The 15,800-nt window shown below is 32.0% G+C and overlaps 1 protein-coding gene and 1 long non-coding RNA gene across 5 annotated transcripts in view; one reads left to right on the plus strand and one right to left on the minus strand.

Moving 5' to 3' along the window:
- The window catches only part of LOC143073305 (uncharacterized), a 60,137-nt gene extending 57,820 nt beyond the window's left edge, over positions 1-2,317 (minus strand). For all 4 annotated transcript variants that reach the window (XM_076248736.1, XM_076248735.1, XM_076248734.1 and 1 more), the window contains exon 1: positions 2,183-2,317. In XM_076248736.1, coding sequence (XP_076104851.1) covers positions 2,183-2,188 — 6 coding nt within the window. In that variant the 5' untranslated portion in view covers positions 2,189-2,317. The remainder of the gene's footprint in view (positions 1-2,182) is intronic.
- An 11,529-nt stretch (positions 2,318-13,846) lies between these two features.
- On the plus strand, positions 13,847-15,530 carry LOC143070821 (uncharacterized). Its single transcript, XR_012976723.1, has 2 exons — positions 13,847-14,316; positions 15,125-15,530. It is a non-coding gene; the product is annotated as an uncharacterized LOC143070821 (long non-coding RNA).
- Positions 15,531-15,800: the final 270 nt, after the last annotated feature.

Here is a 15,800-nt window from a genome sequence, read left to right on the forward strand (position 1 = left end):
TCTGTATTAATAATTCCACTCGCTTTACTAAAGCGGGCGGTTTATTGTAATTGGGAGTTGTTCATCTTTTATACAAGTACACTTTTATATCCACAACTGCTCCCTAAACGACTTAAATAGTGTAACTGTATGATATTTTTAACAATAAAGTTTAAATCTTGCCAAATAATATAAATGGTATTTTTCTACTGTTTGACGTTAACGATACATACATGTAGTAAATATCGCGTTGGCGATTTTTTTTAAAATATCCGTTTATAATTTATTCTTAATGAAATATGAAAATATCTCGTTATAAATGATGTGTCATGTGTTTGATTAAGATCCGGATCCACTTAATATTCGTGTGCATTAAAATATCTATATGAAGTAATATATTTTTATTTGATAACATATAACTACTTTATTTCTAAAGAAATATAAAAATAAAAATCCTCGTTTAAAAAAATTGTTTATTGGGTTCTCAGATACCGTGTACTTTAAAAGACAATTTGATTGCTTTGACTTGCAATAAATCTAAAATTGGGTTCTCAGACATCCGTGTACTTTAAAAGCAAATTGAGTGATTTGACTTGCAATAAATCTAAAATTGGGTTCACAGATATCCGTGTACTTCAAAAGACAACTTGAGAGCTTTAAGAATATTTAAACGAAATTCTTGGGGGTCTATAATACTTTGAAATGCTTGATTTAATTAAAAATGTAATGCATACATGTCACATGATATGTTTAATGCAACTTAAGTTACTTTTATTGTTTTTTAAAGGGGAAACGATGAAAAAAAGCATTTAGAACCCACATGTCGACGAACTTGACTCCACCATGGACATAAGAAAAACGACGACAATACAAATAAAACTCCACAAAGAAACATAGTGTTCAATTCTACATAACGATAAAAAAAAAATGAACTGATTTTGACGGATCATGGTATATGTTTTCCAATTATAATAGTAACGTTTAAATAATTGAGACCTCTGACAAATACGGATAGTTTGACAAACCACAATATGAATTGAAACAAGTTGACGCTTACGATAGTCGAAAATTACCATTTGGCGCCTGACGGTAAAAGGCATTTCAACCAAACTTGAAAGATGTCTAGGATCACTTATTACAACAGGGGCCCGTATATGTAAAGACGAATATATATCTGGTTGATATTTTCATTACATTGAATAAAATTTGTTGTTTTATATTTCTAATTGATCTCGTTAGGCCGTCATAAAACAGTTTATAGTAACAACTCATGAAAAAAAGTACTTCTAACTGGTTCGAGTTGTCTTCAAACTGGTCCGAGCTGTCTTTAAAAGTGGTCCGAGTTGTCTTTAAAAGTGGTCCGAGTTGTCTTTAAATTGGCACGAGATTCCACCTCAAGCTGAAAAGAATCCATTTTTTACCGATATTTCGTTGAAATCCCGTTGTTCAACTATAGAAAAACGTCATAGGAGTTAGTCTTTGTTTTAAACCGACGGTTTATATTTACACTTTGAAACGACGCAAGCTTTAAATGCTACCTGTAAGTGTAATTGTAATCCTAATCGTAGGTGTATAACTGTTTCCGCAAATGTCTAGTGGTCTTGTAATCGCAACTTAAGTGCATTTTTTAACCATATATCATTACCAAAACATTGAGAAATCCAAATATTTGAAAAACCACATTAACTATAAATATAACTTTAACTATACTCACAAAAAATGTACATACATTATTAACAGTAAATAGTGTTTTTTATAGTCTATATGCGATAGAAGATAGCTTAGTTTCTTTAACAGATAATAATTTACACCAATAAGACACTATTTTTAATTTAATATCAATGTCCAAAGGATATCTACCAATTCATCGTATACCATATAGTTAGGTGTGGAATGTTATAGTTTCAAAAGAAGTTTACAGAATTTCAGATGGATTCTTTCTATAATTTCAACATTACCATGCCCCCAAATTTCACATCCATACAAAAGTATGGGTTTCACAACTTTATCTAAAAGATCTAAGTGACATTGAATAGAAAGATTATGTATGCGGCCTGCTTTCATCACATTAAACATAGCTTTTGTTGCTTTTTCTGGTAAGTGTTTCTGTGCTATTTTAGTATTACCAGTTCTAGATAATAATACGCCCAAAAAGTTAAATTCTTTAACAATAAGAGTATTAAATATAATATTTTATACTTACATTCATGTTACTTATTTGGTCAATGAATTGTCATTCCATATCGAATAAATATCTACAACACAGGGAAGTATTTATCATATTGGTTTTTTTTCCTTTTGTGATTATTTTTTAACAAAGTCTATTTCAGACTGTAAAGATGTTTTTGTAATTTTAACTATGTAACCATATCATTACAAATTTTAATGCATCATTGAATAAAAAGGTCAATGTTAAATGATATTATGTCCTGTACTGCTAATAACTGAATTAAGTAAAAGGAATATCTCAAAAAACTCACAGGTATGTTTTCTTGCAAGGTGAAATCATGATTGTATTGGAGGAAGTCCATTTTAAAATTTAACAGTTATTCCATAATATATATACAGAATTGTTTAAATTATTGACAGTGACGAAGGCTATTTGTTCAGCCGGAATATCTGTCAAAACGATTAAAAAAAAACCATCTTTGTATTTTAACAAATATATTAGTACCATTGCGCAAGTATCTAGACTTATAAATATATTCATATATATAACAAATCTATAAGAAAAAAATTCTTGAAAAAATGTTAAATATTTCGGATAACTTATATCCTTCATCAGTAAGATATCAAATAAATCTTTTCTTGACATGTGGTTGTTAAACTGAAATAATAGTCTTGATTGTTATACAAACTATCACTGGTAATAACTTTTTTTCAATATTGATGTTTTGTAGGAGTAATAAACTCCTTCAAACTGTAAGAGTTCAGTACAGAAGCCTGATTCACAGCAAACAATTAACGGTAGTAAAATGAGTGATAGTAGAGAATCTGAGTGACCCATTCTATGTTTTTTTGTTATTAATGCCTTCTGTGGGAACTACACGTATATATATATATCTAGGGTTGTAACACAGTACATGATGGCCATGATGTATAGTGGGAAGTAGATGATATACATTTTATATCAGCTATTTCGTCAGTCGTAAAGGGTGATAATGTTAACTACTATGCAACAAATAAACATCAAATTTTAGTTTTATTGTAATTACCATTATCATCATTTACGACAGACGAAATAGCTGACTTGATAAGTTAACCATCTAATTATACCTTGTACTATGCTCCAACCCTAGATATAGTCAACGAGGAAAGGTATTACAACGACCACTGAAAACTCTATGTTGTATAGCCTAGGTGTTCGAGGGCGCTGAATACGGTGCAGGCGGTGATGTTTTATGCAAATACACTTTTATAAAGTTTATTTCCTGATGCCCGCTAAAAAGTTTTCAGACTTTTCCTTTACCAAAAGAATTGCGTATAGTTAGAATAGTACTGGAACATGCTATATTTACTGATTAGGGTTGATTGAGCCAAAGAGGTATGACTAACATAAGAGGGGCGAAAGATACAAGATTCGAAAATGAAATGACAATGTCATGGCTAAAAATGAAAATGACAGACAGACAAATAATAGTAAACAAAAATCAACATAGAAAACAAAATACTGAGCAACACGAACCCCACCAAAAACTTGAGGTGATCTCAGGTGCTCAAGAAGGGTTAGCATATCCTGATCCACATGTGGCACCCGTCGTTTTGCTCATGTTATTACAAACCAAGTAAATAGTCTAATTCGGTAGGTCACATTCATGAAAAGGGAAGGAGGGGATTGTAGTAACGACGTAAGGAACATATCCGATATCATCGGTGAAGCGGCTATTTTATAAAAAAAGCCTGATTAAACGATGTATTTCTTTCTACTTTGTAGCGTTTAGAAAACAACAACAAACGCCACACAACGTTTACAAAATTCTGGTTAGAAAGAAATGCACTCTATATGTGTTCATGTTCATAAAATATAATATCTATGAATAAAACATAAATCATTGTTCACAAATAAAATATTTCTTGTATATGTATATATTTTCATAAAACCATATAACTGTTTATAAAAAAAGAAATATTTGTTAAAAAACAAATATGGAAGAGTATGAAGGGCATCCCTATTTGTTTTAATTTTTTTTTCAAATTGTCGACTTGAATCTTGGAAATTCTAAGATTAACATTGACAATTCCCTGATTAAAGTTGATAATTCCTAGATTAAAGTTTGAAAATATCCAAAGTAACAGATTAAAAAGTAAAAACATGTGTTTAAAAAATAAAGTATATGTTCTTAAAAATAAAATACGTTCAATAATTTACATTATGGGATTTCTCGTTGCATTTTTAACAGTTTATTTGATTGCGTATGCTCTGAAACCCGATTCAGTCGAGACTGCGGATCCTGATATTAGTCTGAAACCCGTACCCGTACTAGATGCCGAACTTGGACTGAGAAAATTTGGAGGAAAAAAGTGTTCAAATTTACTAGAATTAGGTTCTCCTTTTGTGCACCTTACTGAGGGAAGGAAGTTTATTTTTGGGGCACTGGAATTGGATGTTGACTAATATATATATATAGACCCTTTTACAACGAAATTTGTTTTACATGCACAAGTATATATATATATATATATATATATATATATATATAAGTCTATAAAAAGGACCATCCAGCAATAATCCATCCATTTAACACTTAGAAAAAATACATTGATAGCAATTCACTTTACCTGTTCAATGTCTAGCCCAAAAATAATAATGATTTCGTTTAAACATAAATTGTAATTTTACACCATTATATATGTACTACAATGTATCTTGTTCCGCATTAAAAGTTAAGTTCATTACCTTATCAGTTTAGAGAAAATATTAAAGTTAAGCCAGGCGGCCATTCTGTTGTTGACTTCTTGAAAACATTTTTTTAAAAATCAGACAAAGAGCTATTTCTTAGATTTACGTTCCTTTTTTATCGATCGATTTTAAAGATTGATCCTGTTACGAAATATGGGTGGGGGTGGTGGATATTTTGTTGGAGTGGAGGGGGTATATGTATTCTACAAGAGCCTTTTAGGGCCATGTTTATTTAATTTTCCAAATCTATATAATAAATTATAATTTTTTTATGATAAATTATAACTTGATATATATAGAACAATACGTGGCAAAATCCGTATCATATGTCGTATCATCCCGAGACACCAATATCAGCCAAAGGGCCTTTAGGCCCCAGGGATGATATTGGTCAGAGTGATACGGCATGTGATACGGATTTTGCAATGTTTTATACGCTTTATCATACATTTCAACAGAAGAGTATTATATTATATGAACTGTTTTCTGATCCATAGCACTGGGTAACCTTCAGTTTCTGATTTCGTCTTGTTTCAAAAGCCTTAAAAGAACTGCTTAATTACTTATCCAAAGCACCTGGGTTACCTTACAATTTGCGTGCTGTTGTTTTAAAAATATTTTGTTTATTATTGTTTTTTTTGTTTGTTTTGTATTTTTTATAATTGCATTTAGTGAGCCAAAAAGTATGAAAACTTGACGTTCGTGACGTCACATACCAAACAATGACGCCATTCAATAAATTGCGTCACGCCCGAATGACCGTTCTTTTGGACCTATTTTGAGGAAATTTTTTCTTAAGCTTACATAAATAAAAACTGACTTTATGTTAAAAAAAAAGTATGGATGTGATAAAGGGTATGCGATAAAGGGTAAGGGTGTGATAAAGGTATGCGATAAAGGGTGCGCATCAAAGTTGCGTGCTATGGATTAAACAGCAGGCTTTTTATCAAATATGCAAAACTACTGTATTTACTACTAAACATATGATAAAATAAATTAATAACTTGATATCACAGATATTTAATTTGATATAACAGATTTGCAATTTGATATAACAGATTATCAATTTGATATTACAAGTTATTAACTTGATACAACAAATAATCAATTTGATATAACAGATTATATGAGCCGCGTGATGACGGTGCAACTATTTATAGGTTAGGGATCGCTGATCAAGAGGAATGCAAAAACAATAAGGTATATATCTCTAATACAGTTTTAACGTTTCTCTTATATATTCTTTATGCAAAATAGGAAAGGGAAAAACCACCATCCATGCATAAGTAACTAGATATATCAAATTTACATTTTGTTTTGTCAAATGATGTTTTTTTGTTTTATGTCATATCAATAAGGTGTCATATCAAATTTACATAATATGTTATATTAAATTGATAATAATCAAAAATACTGGAAGATAATCATACTTTATACATTTAACACTTTAATAAGAATTATTCACAATACCTGTTATTTCTGCAATGCCTAGCTCAAAAGAATATTTATTTGTTAATACACATTGACGTGAGTCGTAATTTTACACCATTATATAACACCGCAATGCACCGTCTATACACGTTTGTACTGATCGTCTTGCAAAAAAAATTATTACATTACTGTTTAGTTTAGTTTTCGATGAAAATGATGGTATAAAATGCATATTATCAGATATTGCATTCTACTTTTTGTATATAACACACACAAAAATCTATAAAAAGGAGTTCTCGTTTAGTTAGAATTTTTAAAATACTGAGGCTTTTCTACCTCAGACATAGATTACCTAAGCTGGATTTTGCAAAACTTTTAGGAATTTTGGTCCTAAATGCTCTTCAACTCCGTACTTTATTTGACCTTTTTAACTTTTTCGGACTTGAGCGTCACTGATGAGTCTTTTGTAGACGAAACGCGCGTCTGGCGTATATACAAAATTTAGTTCTGGTATCTATGATGAGTTTATATATTGCTGTTTAATTTATAGTTTTGTACACAATATTCATAGCTGTGTTTAAGTTCGCGAAAAACCGCGAACTTGTTACGTTTACATATATTTGTCCATATATATTTGAATAAGTAATTATTGGTAGACCTTTAAAAAATGGTGTTTTGATGAACTATACGTGTGCGTATATATTACTAGAAGTGGGACATGTAAAGGCGTATCGTATCCGTAAGACAAAGAAAAATCTTAAACCACCTGCACGTAGGTTTCCAGTCCTGAATCAGATCGTCGATATGGGAATGCGCGTATCGATTTGCGATGGGTATACTATAATACTGTCATTTTAAAGAAAAGAAAAGGAAAAGTTTCTATTCCGCCCTAGTCGACAATATTTACATTTTCTCAATTTTCGACTTTGTTTAAAATAACAAGATATAACAGTTATATGTGATGTTACTATTTTATTATTCTGTTTTAGAAATTGAAGACAAATGGTATCATGACCATCTTCGAACGGAGCTTGTTTGTGGTAGACATCAAGTTTATAAATATTTGGAATAGTTATCAAAGGTACCAGGATTATAATCAAATCCGCCAGACGCGCGTTTCGTCTACATAAGACTCACCAGTGACGCTTGGATCAAAATAGTTATCAAGTCAAACACGTACAATGTTGAAGCGTATTGAGCATCCGAAATTCCAAAAAATTGTGCCAAATACGGCTGGGAACCTTTTCGATTATTCTTAAAAAAAAATTTCAATGTGTTTAAAAATTTATTTAGTAAATAATAATTATAATTACTGCAACTGTTCATAAATTAATAAATTATACCATTACCATCACAGCCCTCCGAATGCCTTCATCAACCTTGAGTAAAAAATAATCATATGGGTACCGGATTGGTTTTGTCTAACAATCAATCTTAATGGGTAGTGCAAAATTATCAAAAAGTGACTTTTTACAGCTTGCCACGCGATTATTTCGACGTTTTGTGGTATTTCTTTTCTCTCACTTTGATGATGTGTATCGTAAAAACAAAATTCGGTGACTCTATCACTATAGTACTGCAACCAGAGTTCATTTTTTAAAACGTTAATGGTCCGGAAGAACACACACCTAAATTATATATCGATGGAAAGAGGAAAACGTGTACAATAAGAAAAGTTGGGTCGTAAAAATCCAGAGTGGTCACAATTTTGTGAAATTGAGTTCAAAGGTCAGACCTAAAAATATCAACATTTCAACCACAAGGACAAAAAGGAGAAATATTTTGATATTTATTCAATAGAATGCTACAAAAAAGATTCAATCATAAGCATATGCTATAAACGATGTTAAAACGACAAATTTGACTACTTATATGAAAAGCTGCCATTACAAAATGGCGTTGATTTGGAATCTTCTGATTTTTTTCCATTTAAGACATAGCAAAAGAAGAAGTGGCCTTGACCTTTTCACATCCATAAACTTTCATATTGTGTATAGTATTTCACTATAATATATTACAGAATTATTTTCTAAAGTATAAAACACCAGTTTATCAAATTATTTCAATATATTTTCTATCTTTGAAAAAAACAAAATTCAATCGCTGAAACAGTGTTTTTAATTTTGCATCTTAAAGGTTGTGTATTTTGTGAAAATTAGTATCTAGTTATAAATAAATACATATTGTGTATTTACAAAGTCTGGACAGAGCAGTTGTAACACAAAATATACTATAGTCACCCGAGGCGAATGCGACACACAATAGCTCAAGTATTCATAAAATAGGGACATGAATCAATCTCTTAGTCATCATATGCGGATTCAGTACGCGTATTAGCATAACAAGACACTTCCCTTTTTTATAAGAACAAGTTCGGCGCAGGACAGAGTTTGTTCAAAGCAAACACAGTTTTTGAGTACAACTGCTATCTGGAGCGTAAATACCGTCATGATTCGGTCAAACTCGTCAGATATAGTCTTACCTTTGCATAGGAAACACAAAAGAAATGCGAGTACAAAGTTTCGATCAATGTTCGTGACCCATATTCCCATATGCATATGCATGATATATCTGCACTGCCAATCCCAAATGTAATGGGGCGAATGTTGCTACAGAAACGATACGCCTTTGTGTTATTTTTCATCAATTAACTAACAAATGAACTTTTGAGCCTAGGCTCCGTGTTGAAGACCGGACCGTGACCTATAATGGTTTACTTTTATAAATTGTGACTTGGATGGTGTGTTGTATCATTGGCACTCATACCAAATCTTCCTATATCTATTAACAAGCTATGCGGGCATCAATTCCATAGAAATACCAAAACGAGGACATAGCTCATAAGAGCACTGGTGGCAGGGTGAAGTAATTGTTCTTCTTTTAATGTACCCTTAATATTTTCAGACACATCTTGGTGTAATTCTGAAAGTCTTAACATATACTTCAATTTTCCTGCAGCAGATATGGCATCCCCTAAATTGAGTTCAGAGCTAAACTCTATATTTCATATCCCTTGGCCCCACTGTGTCTGAAATTGTAAGGTGTCACCATATCTAGTTCTGGAGTTTGGCAGTTTGGTAAGCATCAGAGACAATATTGGGTAAAATTGATCGGTATATATAGAGGATGTGCTACATGAGAAAGACTTTTTCTTATGGAAGAACAAATCACATCACTAACAATCGTTATTAATGAACTGACAGCAAGTTCAAATTCTAATTTTTCAATAACTGTTTTACTTAATTGCACAGGTGTTGACTTCAATAAGTACTTGGTTATGCATGGATAATTGATTACTCACATTATTAAGCACAACTTAAAAGACTGTCAACACGTTTGGAGGACTCAGTTTTGCGTAGTTTTCTGTTTTTTTTTAAAGGTTTGTCTTTTACACAAAAACCCTGTTTTCATATCCAAACTACAAGGAAGAAACAGAGCACGAGATCGTATAAAAGTGTCAGGTTGTGAGGATACATGTCGATCAGTTTGATCATATATGGATTTCTGTTGTTTTCAATCTAAAATTCCCCAAGGGTGACTGGGGAAACGAAATATGGTCACTTGGTGTTCTCCCGAACGGCAGTAAAACGAAGTGGAGCGTCCGTCTGGCTGTACGGGATGTATCAAGTTGGGAATCGCAGTCACGTCAGGTCAGAAAGGGGACGTTCAGTCCGATGCCTCGTCAAAGGGTGTGTCACGTTCTTTGCACGTTAAAAACCCTTGCATCAACTCTTTGAGGAGTCCGTAGGTGGCAGGTTGCAATGGAAAATTTCTGTCCAATCCAATATACCATCATTTTCCAGTGGCAGTCTAAATTTTCCCGATCATCATCCCGAATGGCCTCTATTATGACAAAACCTAGCTATTGTTTTTATTGTTAACTTGTTCTCGTCCTGAACATGCATGAAATATTTGTCACTGGACGTTAAGCAACCAACAATCAATCAATCAATCTAATTTAAAGACGCACCAATTTTGCTTTCTGGTGCAAGTCTCATAACATCACTGATGATTCGCCCACGGAAAGCAGAATATTAAGAGAAGTTGGCTTTAACATCACCTTGTCACACACCAAATCTCTGCGAATCTTCAATAGTACTTTCCCCCCAACCACTTGCATGCATATTAATTGCTCTGAGGTTAAACATTGACATACAATGTATTTTCACACAATGTCAACTATAGTCATTATCCGGAAAAACCTCTTATCCGAAGGATTTGGTTAACTTTTATATAAAGTCAAAATTTTATTAACAAAAATATAACTTATTTACAGAAAATACACGAAAGAACTTCTATATATATTCAAATCACTCAAAAATAAATTAATTTCTCCTACAAAATCTACATAATCACATCGAAACTATCAAATTGATGGTGAAGGCACAAATAAATGCTGGAGCTGATTGACGGATAGGAAATTTCCGTAATTAGAAAAGGTACAAATGATGTTTTTATTTTTGAGTTTTTGACAAAATTGTTTGGAATTTGCCCAACAAAATTTGCATGCAGTATCGCAATTATATGTTTTGTCCTCTCAAATGTCAAATACTATTTTTGAATCATACGTTTTCTCGTTTTCAAAGAAAAACGCGTTAAATTTCTATCTAAAAAACAGCCAACTTTACGTTTGAAAGTTTTACTTGGAGATGGTATTATATTTATGTCTTCATCATTCCGATGATCCTTGATGGTATGTGCATAGAAAATATTTACGAAAATAGCGGGAAATTTAACCAAAAAATATATTTTTGGATTTTAAGATAACTACCCAAAACCGTAAATTGAGGGGTACCCCCATTTAAGGGATAACATACAAAAATGTGACCATAGAAACTTTTTACGACCCGACGGAAATTAAAATATAGATATTATTCTATCATTTAAAACAATTTGCAGCCGTGTGTTATTCCGGACCATTAAACTCGTTAACTAAGCGTCTTTTTCAATGTCAGTTGCAGTACTACTATTTTAAATCATTCAAAAAATAGAATTTATATATCAACAGTAAATTGTTTTTTAAGAAAAAAAAATATAATTGGAAAATTTAAGATTTGATGATTTTAGGACATATTTAAGTTCACCGATTACTAACATGAAATATTTCAATTATCGATATAAAAGATATGATCGTACAATCACCATGTAACATGTCGATTGCACAGTCACAATGTTTAGACAATATACGTATAGTGTCTTGAAATATGAAATTTATTTGTATGAGGCTTAGAAACGGGAAAATGCGAGGTTCTACCGAGCATTTTCCCGTTTCGTGCCGAATACAAATAAATTTCATATTTCAAGACACTATACGTATATTGTTTTTACACTGAAATCGATAAAATAATAAAAAAATAATAAAAATATGAAACAAATATTATTAAAAAAAAAGTGTTTGGAATTTCCCCCTTGGGGTATCATTTTGGGGTATTTCCCTATGAGCGTAGTCTAGGCGGTAAGCATTGACAATTTACGGAATTAGAAAGGGAAAATGAATTTAATTAATAGCATTTGATAAACATGGTATATAAATTACCAATTTGAAGACATAACAGGTTTAAATTCATAAAAGTTTGACCATTGTTACTACACGTTGTCAAGGTTGTGACGTGACGTTGTAAGTAGGCGGGGCTTATAGGTGAGTTGAGGTCATTGACGTATAAAGCTAACGTTTATACGTATAGCTTTATCTGTATAGTAAAATAGCTGATTGCAGTATAAAACATATTAATCGTACAGTCACCATGTAACATATTAATCGTACAGTCACCATTTAACATGTCGATCGCACAGTAATCATGTAACATATTGATCGCACAATGTAACATATTGATCGTAGTCACTATGTAACATATTGATCGTAGTCACTATGTAACATATTGATCATCATCGTACAGTCACCATGTAACATACTCGATCGTAATTATATATATTTACTATCTTCATTTGCCTTATATGAATTGTATAATTCCTATCAAATAAAATGGCTGGCATTTTGGGGCATACCAGTTTGCCATGTCGTTCTCGTTATTTTTTTCGAATAATTCTTTGCAATATTGGTGGATAAAAATAAGCATTTCGATGAAGAACACGACTGTTCATTCGATTAAGACGGAAAACAACTAGAACAGATTAAACATAAACTATAATTCTTTTCAGAGAACAGACATGGCATTTAAATGGGTGATTTTTATCATGTCTGTTATCCAAGGCACAACAGAAAGCATTATGTTTTGATTACCTCCTAATTTGTTTGGCCACAAAGTATCATACCTCTGGCGATTTCCAAACCAGTCGTTTGATCAGAATGAATTAATGACGATCAATTCAAATGGAAAATCCTGTACAGCAGTTCAGTTCAATTATGTCGGTAGACATGCTGCCCGTTTTCCAACCAGTTACGATTTTAATTATTTTGAAGAACTCAGAAATAAAATCCCTGCTAATTCTGATGGTTCTCAATTTCCATTCCTGAAGACATGGCAGGATTATCCACCAAAAGATAGTGGACATATCGAAGACCTCGATCGAGTCGAAATGCATCATTTAGGGGATATGTATGGAAATGGATTATTCGATTTATTTCAGGGGAAAATTTCCCCGAGTACAATTAAACTTGCTGGGATGACAAAGAAAAGAACAAGAACAAGCGCTTCTGAATTTTATAAAGGATTTACAAAAAGGGTAACTGGATCAAGTTTATCTGACATAACACCGATAATAAACGATCCGGTAATAGGCTTTTTCAAAAATTGTCCTCAATATGATGTGGGTGTGCGAAACAATATAAAACACTTAATGCAGCTGCACTTGTTCCAAAATGGTTCACTGTTCCAGGGTGTTTTGAAAAATGTAACAAACAGACTTAGGATAAACACAACACTCAGTAATGGTAGGTTTACAGGATAAGAAATGCGTGTATGAAAGTGGGTCCTGCTTTTGTCCCTGCGACGTACATATAGCTTACATATATGCCACTCGACTGTCCGTTGCTCATTGTTTGTCCATTTACCCCTTCTTCGGATTTTTATATGTAATAAATAAGTATTTTTTTTGGGTCTTTCAAATTAGTAATTATTCTGCAAGCAATTTAATACAAATAAATATGCACTTTTTTGTTGTCTGCTACACATATTGTTATTTGAAAATACAATATCACTGTACAGGTTACCGAATAATAAGAACAGGTTTATTTTCTTATAGGAGTTTTTTGTCCTTAACTGATTATCTAAACTAATTTAGGGTTTTGCCAGTTATCTTAAAAAACTACAATAGAAAGATAGAAACCAAAACAAAATCGGCCAGAAGGACAATGTCTTTTATATTTCAAGACTTCCAAAATTGTGAGTCAACTCTTCTTATGAGTTATTTTCCTTTAATGATGGTTATTAAGCATTTTTTGGTGGATCGAAAAAGAAAAAACTGTTGAAACCCCAAAAAATATTAGCAAAAACAGTTCTACAAATAGAAGATCATATTATAATGAAATATAATTTTGCAATCCTCCAAAATTAAGTGAAATTGCAATGTTTTTTCGGTCAAATGTACATGTAGCTTTCAATAATAATTTCGTTAGTTTTCGTATACGTTTGTCGTACCGCTAGATTAGATCCTTTCAAGTTTGTATCTTCTGTTTTCAATACATATATTCTATAATATTATTACAGATGACCTGAAGAAGACATATTTGCTGTGTTCCAAAGGATTGGCTGTAAAAAACAACACGACATGGTGTGGTATTATGTCTCCCGTTGATATAGAGATTATTAACTTCGAAAGTAATCTTGATGCAAGTTGCCAATTCTATTCAAAAACTCTGAAAAGCTCTTTTCTTAAAAAAAACCCCAATTTTTTTGACGATTTATAAAAGATTTATAATTTTATTTACAGGACTTCTACACTATATTTATTGGCCATCCTCTGATTCCTAAGATATCTTGTCCGATGTGGGAGGATGTATTTGCCTCATTAGACAACGCTATAAAAATGTTAGATGCAAATCAAAGGTATTGATATCATTATGTTCACATTTATCATGGTATATTCTACTTTCTACTTATTCAAATTGTAAAAGCATCTTTGCAATAATCTTGAAATTCATTATCATAACTTAAGTTTAAAGTATGAATAACCTATATGATTTATTTGATAGTTGTTATTGACTTTAAACTAGCTTTCAGTTTTAAACTGTGACTTATCTTATTTCTTTGCTGTTTGTGTATTATTCTTTGTTTATCGCAACGATCTTACAGATTAAGTCAATTGCAACTGATTTTTACAGTTTGTTCTTATGTTGTGTTGATACACCACTCTCCCTTTCATGGGGAAGGGTTTAGCGCTCTCAAACATGTTTTACACCGCTACATTCTTTAGGTGCCAGTCCCATGTCAGGATCATGTGGTAGTTCAGTGGTTGTCGTAGATTCATGTCTGTTATAGTTGGGTTAATTTTTCATCGTAAATTGTTTTGTTACAAAGCAGGCCGTTTGTTTTTCTGGTTTGAATATTGTTTCACATTTTCATCTGGGTCCTTTTAAAGCCGAAATTATAGTATAGGTTTTTCTTATTATTGATTTCAGTCTTATTGCATATAATAGCTTACCTCTACTTCACGCGAACTCTTGTGGATGGTTGTCACATTGGCAACTATACCACTTCTCTTTAATTTTATATTAATACTAGAAGTATTTTAAAGAGTTTTTAAAATAATTAATTGACTTTAATAGTTTGAACAAATATTGATTATGTTGAAGTCAAAGCAACTTATTTTCCTACTTTCTCAATAAAAATATTAGTAAATCACTTTTTTTCTTAGTTATCTTCTTGGCGATTTACGATTTGGACGTTCGACCACAATGGATTCATTCTATGCAGCACTTGGACTTTTCAATGACCACAAAGCATTACGAGCAGACAATTATGCTGAGATGAAAAACAGAGTATTTTACCAAGCAAAGACAACAACATTTGGTGCCCATATTGCATTTATTCTCTACAACTGTGGTGGGTCCGGTCCAGAAAATTACATGTTGAAAATGTTTGTTAATGGGAAGCCAATGGTTATTCCTAAATGCGGAAGTGATACATGTCAATATTTAGATGTGAAAAGTAAATACGCAGACTTAATTAAACATTGTCAGTGGAAACATATCTGCAGCGTTACCAAACCAGTTGTCGGATAACAATTTGTCATCTGAAATTGATATAAATTATTCATACCATCACGTGTTCTTTCTGATATTGTGTAGTCAACTTAATGTAATAAAAATTTTTCTAGTGTAGTCTTTGGATCCTCTAGAAACTATATTTTCCTTCATTATTTGATATACAATAAAAGACACCAAAACACTTACCCAAAAGAAATATCATACAAAGGACTATGGGATAACTGATATCGGATATGTTACTAATGTTGTAACTATAATCCCGTTCCCTTTTCACGAAGGTGACGTACCGAATTAGACTATGTACCGGATTTGTAATAACGTGAG

The sequence above is a fragment of the Mytilus galloprovincialis genome, chromosome 4 (genome assembly GCF_965363235.1).
Source record: "Mytilus galloprovincialis chromosome 4, xbMytGall1.hap1.1, whole genome shotgun sequence".
Taxonomy (NCBI): Eukaryota; Metazoa; Mollusca; class Bivalvia; order Mytilida; family Mytilidae; genus Mytilus; species Mytilus galloprovincialis.